General features: G+C 39.8%; 1 protein-coding gene across 2 annotated transcripts in view; it reads left to right on the plus strand.

Annotated features, from left to right (window-relative positions):
* LOC110852804 (hormone receptor 4) overlaps positions 1-15,967 on the plus strand; it is a 61,650-nt gene that overhangs the window by 17,542 nt on the left and 28,141 nt on the right. For both annotated transcript variants that reach the window (XM_022100930.2, XM_022100931.2), the window contains exon 4: positions 2,729-3,079. In XM_022100930.2, coding sequence (XP_021956622.1) covers positions 3,073-3,079 — 7 coding nt within the window. In that variant the 5' untranslated portion in view covers positions 2,729-3,072. The remainder of the gene's footprint in view (positions 1-2,728; positions 3,080-15,967) is intronic.

Consider the following 15,967-nt stretch of genomic DNA (forward strand, 5'->3'; position numbering starts at 1 on the left):
TCAATCATCTGGCATTTAAACGCCGCGTGGAGGAGATCGTGTCGTTGGATGGAAATACAAGTTCCAATTCTGCTGATTCTGCTCACATTTTTAAACCCTCGGGTCCAAATAAACAATGCAACATTCAAGAGTTGGTAATATTTGCTTAGTTATTCGTATCACTTACTTTGAGAAACTAATGTCACGATTACTTCTTGATGCATTAATCACTGCTTAGCAAACAAGAGCAAAAGAGCGTTGATGAAGGGCACAAAGTGTCGATGCCTCTTGTGGCGAATAATAATGTCGAGGTCTTGTTCATCATCACTGATCAGAGAAGTGATGAGACACGCATTCTGGTTGTCGCTAAATAGATATGCGAACCATAAATGCATTGTTGGATAGCGATGAGACTAGAAACGACCTTATTTATCCCTGATGTCAATTTAGTCCAAGTCTTGCTACAGCCATACTCACACATATTTATTTACTCCTGCCATCCTCCCAATTCGTGGTGTACATAAATACATAAGCATGTCTGCTCTAATGTCCAATTTAGAAGTTGTATTGGAGGAAAGATCTGGCTGATGTTCCATGATTACAGTACAATCAGTACAATTATTATTAAACACAAAAAATTATGCATGTATCTTAACCTAACCCTAACTAACATGACATAACTTGCGTATCATATCACACGAGTGTGCATGTTCGAACAAATTCAGTAAAAATGCACCCACACAATTATTGATTACTTGCATTTTTTGCTGGTACACCCCCAAAAACTGCAGTAGTGTACTGATATTTATTTGTTTGTAAATGCAGAATTGGCTATAACCAATTTTTTGCTGATAACGGAATAATCAAGGAGACGGTCTACATTGAAATAATTGATTTTTGGTGCACTCATCAGAGTATTTTTATCACATTTGGTTCAAGCATATCAATGAATCAATTTTGTAATCGTTATGCACGTTGATATGTATTCATTCTTTCCGAGTTCAAAGCGTGCCTGAATAATGGAGCTTTTATTGGACATTTTATGACATTTGAGTAATCAAGTTGAAATGGAGATTATTCAAAATGTATGTCAAAAGTCAACGACATTTATCCAGATTAACCAAAACCAATGCCAACAGACAGGGTTCATACGTCAGCTCCAAATTCTTGGCTCCACACAAGTTTTTAACCTCAAGAATTATGAATGCCAACAAATATGCTTATAGAAATTAGAGAAATATTTGTACATGCTCACGGCTCGCCTCGTCCGGATTTCAATGCTGATTGGAACTAAAAAAAGAGCAAATGCAATTTTTATTATCCATCAGTCCCCGTAATTTTTATTGCACACATTACAAAAAGTTAAACCTGACCTTTTAAGTACAATTTTTGTACATCCCTCTTTTCCTCATGTCACAAAGTAGCATATATCAAATCCTGTACAGTAAAAACTCAATTATCATCAACATTCTTTTCAATTTCCGTTAGTTTTTTGGAAGCTCTTTTTCCTTGTAAAATTCCCGTTAATGCTGTTAAAAAACGCATTACATGCATAATTTGAGGCTTTGCTAGAAAAGACCCTTCGCTCCTCGCAACGATTCATAAAAACTCCTTGATCTTGAATCTGCTAAGATTGTAAATAACAACAACAATGTTTTCAAGTTTTTTAAGGGTACAGTTTACTATCGTGAAATGAGGGTGAGAAGAGGATTTTTTGGAAACGGGATTTTTATGACGATGACTTCATCAAGGGCAGGCCTGATCCGGCGGTGATGCACATAATGCAGTCCAGACTGAATACTAATAAGAACGCTCTCAGCTTTATGTCTACATTTCAAACGCTTTTCTACATGTTCGCTTAAAGTGCGTACTTTATTTACTCTCAAATTTTGATAGCAGTTGAAGAAATCATGTGTGTGGCGTCTGGATCGCAGTCGATATAAAAATTGTGGAATTCAATCCAGCGTCTCCTTTCCAAGTCAGACGCAGAGTCAGTTTCTTTTCGCAACGCCACAATAACGGTATCATTCCTGCATGGCTGTGGATATGATGGTGACTTTGGCGCAGTTGATTGTGGCAGCAGCAGAGTTTTCGTTTAAAGGTCGGCGACCCTGTGAAGGGGAATCCGGGCATCATATTGCACCATCGTCGAGATTCATCGAGTGGCAACGCCACTTGTGCGAGAGAACAGAGTGGTTGTATTTTATGGAATCCCTTTTATTGGTCGGTGCCCTTCTTATCCCTTCACCGGCACGAATGGTTTAAACTTGGCAAAGTACGGCTCCTGATTTACGTCCCATGTATTACACAACATAAGAATGGGAGCTATAGGTATGCATTGAGAGCTGAAATCATCATCATAGGAAAGGAAATGCTTTCTCTGCTCCTACAAATTTTATTTTTATTGCTCATTTACAACACTGCAAAGACATGAGCAACAACACAATGGTGTCGGTCGGGCCATTTATCGTAATTCAGCCAATAAATAAATAATGATTCCCGAAGCGAGGAGAGGATTGAGAGCTCCTTGATTTACTTATTCAGAATAAAGGTCGAAATAAGTGTCACTCGATAGTAAAATGGCTATTTCAAACATGTTTTTCACTCTCTGGGCTGTAGAATGGCATCCACAGAATGGAGAGATTAATGGTCCTATGATTCAGACCTAATCCAACACCCTTCTTGCATGCTGACAAACAACCTGTCCAAGAAATGTCGCAGTCTAATGGGATTTGCGTTTTTGTTGCAGAACTCAAACATTTTCGGGAAACAACGCCAAGTGAAAATCGATTTTCAGTTTTGGCAGTGGAGACTCATTCTTGGAGCGTGAGTAAAGTTCAAGGGACTTGAAATTGCTCGTGTCTGGATCCTTGGGGGCACACATTCTCAAGTCGTCTGACTTGCAAAAGTCCTCCACTCTCGACTATACCACCACTACTACTTCCGCCCCATTAAGACAGCATCAACTCTTCCGCAGATGACGCCATTCCCTGGAAAAACTTTCTACTTCTCTTCTCTCAGAAGGAGTGCGCTTGAGGAGTGAGTACTAATTGGAAGGATGTTCATGGGATCTCAAACACGATTTGCTACAGAATGAAGGGTAAGAGGAATTTAAACTATTAATTGCACCAGTAAACTTGTAGGAGCTCTATGTTATCAATTTATTTACTATGAAATGATGATCATCATCATCCCAGTGGATTCTGGCTGGCAGTGGTTGTGGAATATGCGTACAATATATTCACTCATGCATAAATATGACGATGTTCTTGTGTTCTTAAAATAAAGCGCAAGAAGGAAGTGAAACATTGTAAAAGTCGTAAAACAAACATTGGGCAGGACGAGAGGGAAGGTTCGTGTGGGAGTTCACAAGTACGATCTCATACACATAAGTACTTGGCTGTCTGTGTGGTTTACCTGAACGTGAGTAAACCCGGAAACGGTGAAAGTTGTGTCTGACAACGCCGAGTCCCAAAAATTTAGATCACTCCCAGGCGATGACCCTGGATTCGCCCGTTTGAGACAGGTGACGCGTATTGTTGACAGTAGGAAGCTGCTATACAACCGAGCATGACATGGCATCAATACTACACGTAATTAAGGTAGACATACCTGCAACGATTTTGTGTAATAAAATAGAGAAGCGTAAACATGCAACATATTCAAATGCGACCTTAATTAATTATTATTTGTTACATATATAAATATGTATGTATCGTTTTACACTCGGATTTGAAAATGGGCAGGGTCAGAGTGCACCTTAAAACTTTATTTTTCGGGAGTGAAAGGAAATGAAGATCATTGAGCTCGTGTGAATGTGTGTGTAGTTGAAAGTGCATGTGAACCATGGTGAAAGTGGGCATCATCGGACGGGACAGGGCACGTCTGCTTTCTGGCAAGTACGAAAATACGAATGGAGTTGGTGGTGGTGGATGGTGTGTGCCTAATGCGGAACTCGTAAGCACTTTTACTTTCTCCTGCTCAGTATTTCGTAACGGGAGGGAATGCGAACTGCTACCCGACCCGGGTTGTGCTGTTGGTATTAGACTTTGGGGTCGTTAGCCGGCCTAGGAGTTGCTGCCCTAGCCCAACTCAACTCAGCAGCCGCAGCTTCTTCCCACTACCCGGGTATACCAAACCACTATAAATAAAACCCGGGAGTTTGGGTATACCAACCAGTCTCTATTTTCTACCCGGGTTTCTTCACGTGGATGCAACCAAGTTGGAGGTCATTCCTCCCAAACACCGCGTTTCCATGTATTGATTCATACTTCATCCGGAAGAAGAGCCTTTAATAGTTCGGCTATTGCACTCTCTGCTCTCATACGTACGTTATGAACATGCAATGTTCCCAAGAGTGACGGGAACTTATTTTCTCCGTCTCTTGTCCGTTTAATGCTCTGTTGTAGAGACCCGTCCTCAGCCAACTGTTATGCAATCTACTCAGAAAAATTGCGTGGGAGATGCTTTTACCCTGCTTTGAATATGCTCTCACCATTGTGAAGCATCATTTTAAAGCATGAATTCTTTGTTATCATGTGTGTCGACGAATGTTAACCAGTCGGGGCAAAGAATGGGTGGTGGTGGTCGTGGTGTGGTTGAACTTTCCTTGGTGGGCATTATTGTTTCTTTCTGTGGAAATGTCAGCTTGGGAAGTGGGCTTAGGGCGGTCGTGGAGTACGTGTCGGATGGAGAAAGGTTCTGTGACCCCGGCCAACATGGACTCCCAAGAATTCAATGAGATGAACTTTCTCTCTCGTCAACAAGTTCGCAGGGCAGGCGGAGTGGTTGCAGTGAGCACGACATAATACGCAGCGAGTCCTTCTCTATCCAACACACTGATCTCGACTTTCTCTGTTGTTGTATTGTAATTCCAGACGCGAGGATCCCAACGTATTACAGATATGCTAATGTGAAGGTTGAATGCCCGGGTTTCACCGCTATTGTGTATCCCACAGTTACGCAACGTCGTCATTGGCCTGCAGGAGTTCATACATATGTAGAACTTCCTATTGTTCAGTTATTATTAGCGAGTTTCAGGTGACTTCTAAATCACAACCTCAACAATAATTTGGCGGACAATAAGAGTATTCATATCAGCCTGTGCTACGATATGTCGATGAGGTTACTCACTCTTCCACACACCTTCAAGTCATTATGACGATCAGCAAATTAGCTTAAGCATAAAATGGTTTGCATGCTCTGCAATTCCGGAATTGGTGTGTAATGCATTGAGTTTAACTTGCATGCATGCAGCAAAAAATTGCCCAAACCTTTAAAATTAATGGAATGGGAGCCTGACCTGAGCAAGCAAAAGTAGGCCAATAAACTGCAGCATTAGGAACAATGAAGGGTTGAGGGTCAGCTGAAGGAGAAGGTACAGCAAATACAGTGCATACACAGGAGGATATTTGAATTAACGTCACATTATTCAACGTTGGATGGCCATGCATCGACTGATGTTGCTACTACTAAACTCCTCACAGTGCAGTAGATGAAAAAGCCTTCTTTGCTGCCCATAATTCGCATATCAACAATTTAACACAAGCATATGCACCCTTATCCACCCTTTCTGGCAGTACTCACTCAAGCTGTAGATACATAGCTTGTGATCTGGTGTGCATGCTGATCCTGTGCAAATTTAAATTAATAGCACTACCACGACGATATTTGGTACTCCATATTCCTTTATGGTGTGCACGCATGAGCAATAATTTCCTTCTGACATAGACCTTTGACCTTTCCCTTTATGCGACATTTTTCATCCAAGTCTCAAATAAGCTGCCTTTAAAGGAGTTTTAATGGTGCGAACATGAGAAGTTGTAATTTATGGATTGTTGATGTCATTCGATGTCTGTCGTATTGTAACGTGCATAATTATCATGGCATCGTCTAAATTCATTCACCATATTGCACATGGACATATTTATCTGATGTAATTCGCACTGCCAAGTTTTGGAAATCGGACACTGTTTGGGTCTGAAATTAATGGGTTTGCTCCAAATCCCAGGTTTTACAAATTTGCGTATTATGTATGCAGCAGCGACTGTTGTTTGAACTTAGGAATAAAGGCCACATAAGTAACTGTAGCAAAAATTGGGTTGTTGTACCGAGTTAACCTAAGGGAATGAAGCCAAGAGCAACAAAGTCATCAAATTAGTTTCCCGACTGCCGTTGTGTTTTGTGTGATGATGAATTATATATCATTTTATTTGATTCTAGTAATGCAATCCAAATTGTGATGTGTGTAAAGGGTTGCTTTTTTATCTACTTGCTTCGAATGGAAGGGTATCTGCCTGCGTTGTGCCATAATTTATTCCGACCTTCAACCTTGAGACTTATTATCTCTCTCAGTCGCTGTAAATATGTGTGAGAGGATTTCCAACGTGTGTAGGGGTGACGATATTGCATACCGTCAATCGTCGGCTAACATTGAACTGCAGTCACCCACATATCTACGTAGGCACTTGGGGGAAGGTATGGATCCCGTCTAAGTCTTCATTAATCTTCCCCTTGAGTCTTGACAAAGTGAGGCTGGCCTTACTTTGTGTAAAATTAGCACATGCATTTGCAATTATTGCATTGAATTCGCTACTTGGAAAATAAAATATATGTGAACTTTTGATGGTCACCAACCTAGGGTTGAGGGTCGACAGTTCTAGAGGAGAGAGAGAGAGAAAGAGTGGATGCTCAAGGATTGGTTTGGTGGTATTGGGGATGATGTAAAACATTAATGAAAATCAAAACCAAATTGAATTATTTATTTTTTCATCTGATGACGTGCTTGTCTCTCGTATTTATTTATTTAGGAAATGATCAAGTTTTGGTCTGGCTGATTATTCGCACACCTGATTGTGCATAATGTTTGCGATATATACATTTATTTGTAGAAATACTTTAAGACTCCAAGCTGGGTTTGAACGGATCGGGTGGGTGCAAATGTAATAGCCCCAACCGAAGTAGAGCTGTTGAGATTATCTGCCAGATTGTCAGGTCATTGTCACACTTTTTGTAACCCCGAACCCGGGTATTTGGCAATTGGTGGGGTTTGGAATTAATGTGACAGATTCGGTTGTTCCAGTTTCTTAAACTCATAAGGAGGAAAATCAATACGCATGCATGTCTTGGTGAGCGAATTGCCAATTGCAGACCACGAATGTAGTTCACAGATGAAGTTTTGCTCGCAAAATTGTAGAACTGTATCAGTATCATCAGTGCGGCTGTTAAGTTGGAGGCTAAATCCTATTCACTACTTATTCAGCAATTTATTACACGGAGCAGGATGGAAAAGTTGCTGGCTTGTTATTTGCGTGAATATAGCGCTATATTGCTGGTGTGTATGTACACACGTATATTTGCACTCTCGCTCTCAACGAGCAATGGCGACTGACCTCATTTTCTGTGTCAGAAGACCAACGACCCACCAAGGCCAGGCCAGGCTACGCTCAATTCGCAACAAAAAATGCTCTCTCAACTTCTCTCCCAAACACTTCTTCCATATTTTCAGCTTCAAATTTTACAAAATTATTTTACAAAAGTTTAGAATGTTATGTAAGCTATTTTTTAACTTTATTTAACATGTCCAGCTGCACAAGTTTCCGACACTTTTCCTGCCATGAAAGACTGTATTGATTAGTGTCACAACTGTGCATGAAATCACTTATTCATTGGTCGAGTAATATTAGGACATGTCAAAAGTCAAGGGAGTCGTTTCCTTTTGCCTGTTCACGATTTTATTTTAGCTAGGATTCATAACACAAAAGATCACTTGACCATATTTCTGTAACTCATTTTTGCTCACAGTGCGGAACAAAAGCTGGTTATTCGTATCATGGGAGTTGTTGCAATAAGTGCATCATTTTTCTGTCCAACGAGTGGATTTTTATTTAGTGGTGGAGACATCGACATGAACCCTTAATTGGTGGTCAAACCTTGTTGCCAGCTTTGATTCAGCCGATAACAATTAAACTTTGCAAAATGAATTCAATCCCTGCTGCGTTGCATATGATGGCAAACTCTGCAAGCAAGACTGTAATAAGCTTATGCAGAATGCAGTAAAAAAAACTGTGCTCGTCGATTACATTAAATATGAGGAATTACACAGATGGAATGGTAGAACAAGCAAAATTATAAAACACAGAAGGCTATAAGTGCATAATTTGATGACCAAAGAAGACTGGGGACCTTGAAGCCTTAAAGTTCTAGTTCTCAGGCCAATGGGTTAGTGACCAAGTCGGAGCTTGACCATCAAACACCTTCGTTTTACACCAAATGTCAAACAATCAACAAATTTTCCTATGCAAAGACGTCCGCGTATTATGTTATTATAAACAAAGCGATTACTGCCTCACATTAATGACATTTGTGCAAAATAACTTCATAATAATAACAATACATGGCATAATTGCTCCCATGTTTTTGTTTACACTGCCTCCCAAACATTTATGCATGTATTCTGCGAATACTGTGGTTGGAAAAAAGTTGATTTGCCACTTTCGGCAAATAGGATGCGATAACAATGCGTTATGTGATACACAGTGCTAGTTCTGTGCAGTGATATAATATACGATATCATTGGTGTGATTTGAGACGATGGCTCATCCTTGAAGAGTTCATATCCCAAGAACCTTCAACCGCAATGAATGGCAATGGATAGACTCCAATGAGTAAGTGTAAGTAATTGCAATTACACATCAATGAAAAGTAGGTTGCATCTCGTAGTATTTAGCAGTTAGTAGGAGTACACAACACGTACAAGCGTTGTTGTTTGTTCCATTTGAGGTTGAGAAGCTGATTTGCGTCGTTTGGAGTTGGATTATCCAACTTGAAAGGCTCGCAAGAAATAAAGGTACATATTGTACGGATGAGACTTTTGGTCTTGGCTTGTCCTACACTGCCTTCATGGGACAGGAGGACAGGTCAGTCAGGTTGTTGTGCCAATTTCTTACCCTTTTGAAAGTCAATATCAAATTGATGTCGAAATCTTTGTGAAATTTTATTTAACACAGACCTTGAATTATTTTATGCTTTACTAAGAATATATTAAACAAAGGTATCCTAAGTATATTACGAGGTATGCTCACATGCCTTGCATTGCACCTCATCCTGTTGGTTGGATATCTATATGCATGATTATCGCGTAGAATGTACTGCATGCAGTCTGCGAAAATTGCATGCAAATGTTCTGCTGCAATGATTTGATTAATCTCGAGAAATGTTTTACTTTGGTTATCGCTATCGAAATCCATGCACCATGTTGAACCTTATTATTTTTTAATGTGCGGATCAAATTCGATAATTTTGTTATTTGTTTTGTCTAATTACTTCCCCTCTTAAAGCATTAGAGAGGAGCTATCGATTTCATATGAATTCATATCAAGAGAAACGACAACAAATTCATGATATTAAGTGCGACTTGAGAAAGCATAAGCATCATTGGGACTCAAACTGCATGATTTTCTAGGCAATAATAACAAAACATAGATACATCAGGATTCGTATTTGAATGAGGAGACTGCCTTCTTGGCTGGATCAAATTTACCTGGAAGAAAACCATTATTCCGTTGATCATTAAAATGATACGAGAGCAGGCTTCCGAGTGGATTGATTTATTTAATATTTCACTTTATTCGTTGGAAGCAATATTTCTTACAATCAGCAAATAATGACAATTTGAGACATGGCACAGCATTACGACTTATTATGATTCAGATCAAATTACTCAATTCTTCGAAGAGTGTCACAAGTTCATACAGTCAACCAAAACATAACAAATTTTACAATTGCACGAAACTTATTTAGTTTGACTATCCGATCCATAATGTTAGGAGTCATGCACATGGTTGGACAGTGCGAGAGTAAGCAAGCACAATATGTTAATGTATTAGATTTTTGGGTGTGATGAACACTAACTGTTGTGTCGTGCGTGGCGATGTGACCTTTCCTTTCGCATTCAAGTTCGCATTTCTCCTAGAAAATGTTTCCTTTAAAAGTAAACTCGTGTCAAGGATATGACAAAACGACTGATCCTGAATCAATACAGATGCATAATGTAGCAAAATAGTTTTAGGTGGTTCCTACTTAAATATACAATTACTCCAATGAAACGAGACCTTATTTATACTCGTACATGCCATTAAACTACTGGTAATCAATTTATTCAAGCAACCCGGAGGCAGGGACACCAATCCATCATTCGCCTCTGACAAAGACCAAAATCCATTGTACATAAATATTTAATTGGTCCAAAACCAAGCAAGAGATTGAACTGTTACAAAATCTAACAAAATCTTATGAAGTTGTCAAATTCCGGTTAGATTGTCAAGCAGACAGCAAATGATGTAATTCAAGTGCTTATTTAAAATTTAAATGACCTTTTTGCGGATGTTCAATGTGAGGAGTGGATCAAATTCGTATTCGTAAAGATTTCGGTGACCGACTTTTTAGTTCTCTGGAAAAATCCCACTTTCACTTTGCTTTTGAGATGTATGTATGTACGAAGCAGAGGAGTTCATGCACCTCGTTGCCTTGTTCATAGCAAAGTAGGTTGGGCTGAAGGCAAAAGTGGTGGTGGTGGATGGATGATAAAGCCAACAGAATTGTTATATAGCTGTAGTAAACACAAGAGCTCCTAAAATGGGCCAAACAACAACCATTCAATTCTCATCGTCATCGTCATCTCCTTGGCTGGTGATATAACTCCTCTTTTACCATTATACAATTCCTATCATTCATCAATAGCTAGCGATTATGGTGCTGCTATTATTCTGCTCTTGCGTATAAAATGGTCTAATCATAGCCAGCCTGCCTTCCTGCCTGCTTCATTTCGTGCCATATCACCTCATTCTTATGTTTTGCCAGCAGGAAATACTTGGTGGCCTATTACGTGACTCAAACGGCGTTTCATTTGTGACCACATACATATTTCTGTAGGTCAAAATGCAAGGCAATATTAAAGCGTTGGGCGGAGAATCAAGATCAACAACGGGTATCTTCTTGCCTACATATGTACCTAGTAGTAATCCTAATGGCAATACTTCACTCCTGGTCTGGAATTTAAGTTGATTGACAGCAGACGGTACTTATGCAGACTTAAAAGTTAATAAATTATTGGGAAACAATATGGACAATACCTTCAAAATATGCGCAACTTAATGCTTAAACCCTGCTTGGATACATTCTCTTAATGCGGAGGATGAAATGTGGAACATGCGTTTGAAATTTTGATTATGAAATCCACCCAAATTGGAACAACCTGCTTCCCAAAGTGTTTAGTTAAGCGAGCTTTGAACCGCAAAGTGACCCGATTTATGTGGTTGATGGTTACCTGATGCTACTTAAATACCACTGCCGGGTGTGTATCCTCCGTTTAACCCAAATTTTACAAACTGCTGCGTGTGGCTGTTTAGGGTTTTAGTACGATTATGTCAACACAATTCAATTATGGAATAATTAGAAAATAATTCGTTTTTACTCACTGACGCCCACAATTTGGCTCCTGATGCTGTGGGAGAAAATGGCGTACGCTGAGGAAGGAGGATGCCACGTTCAGTTCCATATTAATGAACTTGTCGTCGTCAACGGTTGGTTCTCGTTAATTGAATGTGTGGCAAAGTCGGTGCATAATAAGGAAATGGGGTTTACCTAAGTCAGTGAGTCAGTCAACCCAGGCAAGAAGTGGGTCATGCCAAGGCAAAAGTCCAGCAAATTCTGTAATAAAACTGTCCACGAACGAAACCCGTCGCTGTAATTGCCTACACAGTTATGTATGCTTCGTACCCCACTTCCTTTCTACGTGCAATATCTCCTTTCACTTGCCCAGCTCCGTTCCTGTCTCTGCTATTGACTTTGACAACCATTGCTCACATATTGTGTACGTCCGTACATGTGTGGTGCAGGAAGAAAGCCTCATTGTTCACGTGCATATAGTTTCCGAAATTCGATCCAAAGTCGTATAATTCTATATCCACCGTCCATCCACTCATTAAGATGCGATTAAGATGAGTTAGCACACGTTAGATGAGCATGAGATGTACGAGGAAGGAGACACGATTACCATTGTAACAATGGAAAGTCCCCTGGATCATGTGGTGTCCGGCAGAATTGGGGTGGATGAAACGCAATCTGGGCGTTAGTAGGTCGCGTGGTGAACAACCTGTAAAGGCCAAAGAGCTCCACACTCGATCCCACCACCACCTCCATTGAAATCCGGTTTTGCTCTGCTTTCCCTCGCCTTCTTTCTGTTGAGAAAGAAGCGGAAAACATGCAGGTTGGTGGGTTGGCTCGCTTGTTTGGATAGCACACATAAATACATATGTTCAGCAGCAGCAGCAGCAACAACACATCCAGAGCGTAACAGCGAGCTCGAAAGACTGGTATGGATGCGAGATGAGACATGACACAATTTCGGAAAATGAGTGGGCTGACCCCAAAAATACCCGGGTATTGGTCCGTATGGGGTCTTCTACGAAAGCTCGCCTTGCAAGTGGACTAGTTACGCTGGGGTTTAATGAACTCGTCGGGCAACCTGGTTTCTGATCACCTTGGGCTTTCTCTCTCCAACGACAACGGTGACATGATTTTTTAAACGCTCCACAGCCTTCGTGTAGTAATTGCCTGCCATTTCGCATTTTCTATCCCGGCTCTCATTCAGTAAATTGGGATGCGTGCAGTTACTCGTAAAATAGACAACAAAAGGGCACAGAGCTGGTCAGTCTGCATGACGCCACTGAATAACAATGTGTAATCCCTTTTAATCCCTGCACATAAACCGTGTGTATGGTAAACATCACTTTATTCAGAATGAAAACCGAGGAGGATATTGAAATCGAAAGTTGAATACAATAATGTAATGCATGCTTTGCTTTCTCTCGTCAGGAGCGGAGGTTCGGCGACTGGTACGGTTTGAACCAGTTTTCCTCTGGTTTGCCCTACTTTTCCCCTTTTTATTTACTTTCTGGCAATTCTCACCCTGATTCGGATTTTGCCATTGATGGGATTGAGTGCATACATAGTTTCCTTACTGACTGGCGGAATGACAATGGGTCCACTTCATCCCTACTTATTTGCAAAATGATTAATGCAGGTTGAGAACTGCTTTCACTGCCGCATAAATTGAGTGCAAAATATTGAGCAATTATTTTACCCACAACATTTTCCACTTCTTGCGATATTGCAGTACATCCAAGTTCGACGACTGCTTATTTTACAACTACATATTTTAAAACAGAATACGATATTAGTTTTTTATCAAAATCATAATTCACAATTAAAATTTCATAATACACAATAAGCTACATTAATTTGGCACATGTCAATTGTGTAACTTATGATTAATTAATAGACAAATAAGAAATGAATAGTAAAACGAGCGTGTATACGAAATGAGCCCTTCTTACTTGAACCTAATTCATATTCATCAGCAAGTATGTGCAAATCGCAGAAAGTGTAAATGCCAAAGCCAAAGCCATACTTATGATTAGGCTCAACCTCATCACTAACATGTACATATTCGCACAGTCTTACCTCTGTACGTACGTACACATGCACATAGGACGATACGGAAAGTGACAGGAGTCATTTACACCGTCATTTGTGCATTCTCATTAAGCACCAGAGTGAATGGATGGTTAAGTAACACTTTGTAGGCAAAACACAGTTTAAGACGACGGACCATGTAGTTCACATCCATATCTTATTATATGTACATATAGGCCAGCAAGTAGTAGTGGCTGCCTGTCTATAAATATCCGAGGGTGCTAATATCCTCTGCAATAATAGCAAGAAATCTGCCTTTGCATAAACCAAATGGTTGTCCAAGTGAAATAGCACGCAATGTATCCCACTCACATTTCGCATAACCCACACATAAGTAAGTACATGCATACGTAAGGCTCCTGCACAGCTCGCAAATGTATAGTTCGCAAATGTATGTACAAGTTTTGACCCACTTTTACGGAGTTCAGTTACCTCTCCTTCACTTTTTAAAGATATTGCCACCACCATTGCCCTCGTCAAGGCGTCGAAGGCTTCACACAATTGCAATATGGAGGCTATGGCATGACAAGCTCCATCCATAATGCTTCTATTATATATCCAATTCAACTAATGTATTCATTATTATGGTTACCTCAGCTTTGTATGATTCGTTCGCGTAGTTGTGTGTATGCATTCGAAATTCTAACAACATTATAGCATGAGCAGACATTCCGCGATATTATTCTCCCTAAATAAGCGTGGAGTTGAGCTAAAAATGGAATTTGTAGGGGGTGTTCATGCAGGTAAGCTTCGTAGGATCAACGCTGCTGTGTGGATAGCCTTATCCCCTTTAATCTTCGCTTGGTGGCAACGAACGACCGTCGACGTGAAAGTACAAGTTGCGAAATTCATCATCCTGGGTTGAGAACCAACCATTCACTTCCATCCATTTGAAGACTCGTAATAACAATCAATGATTTAAACTGCCAGATTAACCCTATTTCTCATCCACTCCATCAAATACGAATGACATAGGCGTAGGAAATTTAAATGCTAAAAATATTTTGTTTGTGTATAATTTCATAATAAATACGTAAGCAATGGTATCAAATTTAATACCAGAGTGGAAATATGCACTTGAATTTGCACGCCTTATAATAAATAAATAGATATCTGTAAATTTGACACTCGTGTTCCTGCTCATGTTTCATTGTTATTTCCATGAGTGTATGTAGTCATATGCACATGTAGATATTTATTTGCGTATATGTATTCCATCACTAATAAGTAGTCGTTCGTTACGAGCCACCCCTGCTGGTATATTCGCCTCCTTTATTGCCAATGGGATGTAAGTGCTCTTATATGCTCAATGAACGAGTTCGTTGCACTTCTATTGTTGACTTTGACTGTGCTGACCTGGATTCGGAATTCATTCCATTCCATTGGCAGGATCCAAGCGATGATAAAAAGGAACGCGAGATAGCAGATATCGTGATAAGTTCAAAGGGATGGTCCAAGTTTGTAATACGTATCTGCATATGTACATTTATGTTTGCTTTTTTTGTACCACTGCCAATTTTTATTTGTCCCACAAAACGATACACGCATCCACAAACATTAGCGATATTAAATAAAAAAAAGTGCCAAATTTTGAACTGGAGGCAGTATTACTGCATTCTTCAGATAGCTCATTGTTTAAACTTTATGCACAAAAATGCTTACCACTGCCACAAATAGAGATATACATAAGTGCAGATACCACGCATGCAGATTGTAAACTTCTTTTGTTTGTTGGCTGTATGTAAATAGAAAACGGTTCGTGTTTACATGTTCCATTTCTGCAGATTTTCGTAGAATTTGTGGAATCACCATAAAAAACAGTGAAGCAGCTAATGAACTCGAACCTAGGTGTGCGATCTGCCTTTGCAAAAACATTTTACTTTCAGATGAAAACAAAATGAAGGACGTATCCATAAAGACTGCACAGATGCGTGTACATATCTCTCATTTGCATATGTACGTATGCGTACGTGTGTTTTTCAACGAGTTAGCTATTTTTTTAGAGGGCTTGCACGACGACCTCCATTTAAGGTCCTGCAGAATTATTATGGGCACTTATACGAGAATCTACATGCCCAATGGCCGATCTGATGTTGTTTTTCAATATTTCAATGATGGAAAGAAGTGAGTCTATGACATAACTTGAGGGATTTACATCACACGTCTCTAAAATCTGAGCAAATTTTAAAATGGAATAAAAATCTAGCTTCTATATGCGAGTTCATAAACCTTGTGTTCGTCTCCAACAGGCAGAATTGTTGAGGTACCAAATGTACTTGTGATGACAGCTGGTAGTGCAAATTCGTTGTAGTGCTCCTCGCAGTTTCACTTTTAAAACCGTTGTTTAGAATCGAATCGCGATTTTACTTTTCAAAACTTTATATTCATAACATAATTGGTGGTGCTAATGGGCTCTCAAAACTCCATACTCTAAAAAGAGAAAGTTTTGTAG

Source organism: Folsomia candida, unplaced genomic scaffold (genome assembly GCF_002217175.1).
Source record: "Folsomia candida strain VU population unplaced genomic scaffold, ASM221717v1 Fcan01_Sc007, whole genome shotgun sequence".
Lineage (NCBI taxonomy): Eukaryota > Metazoa > Arthropoda > Collembola > Entomobryomorpha > Isotomidae > Folsomia > Folsomia candida.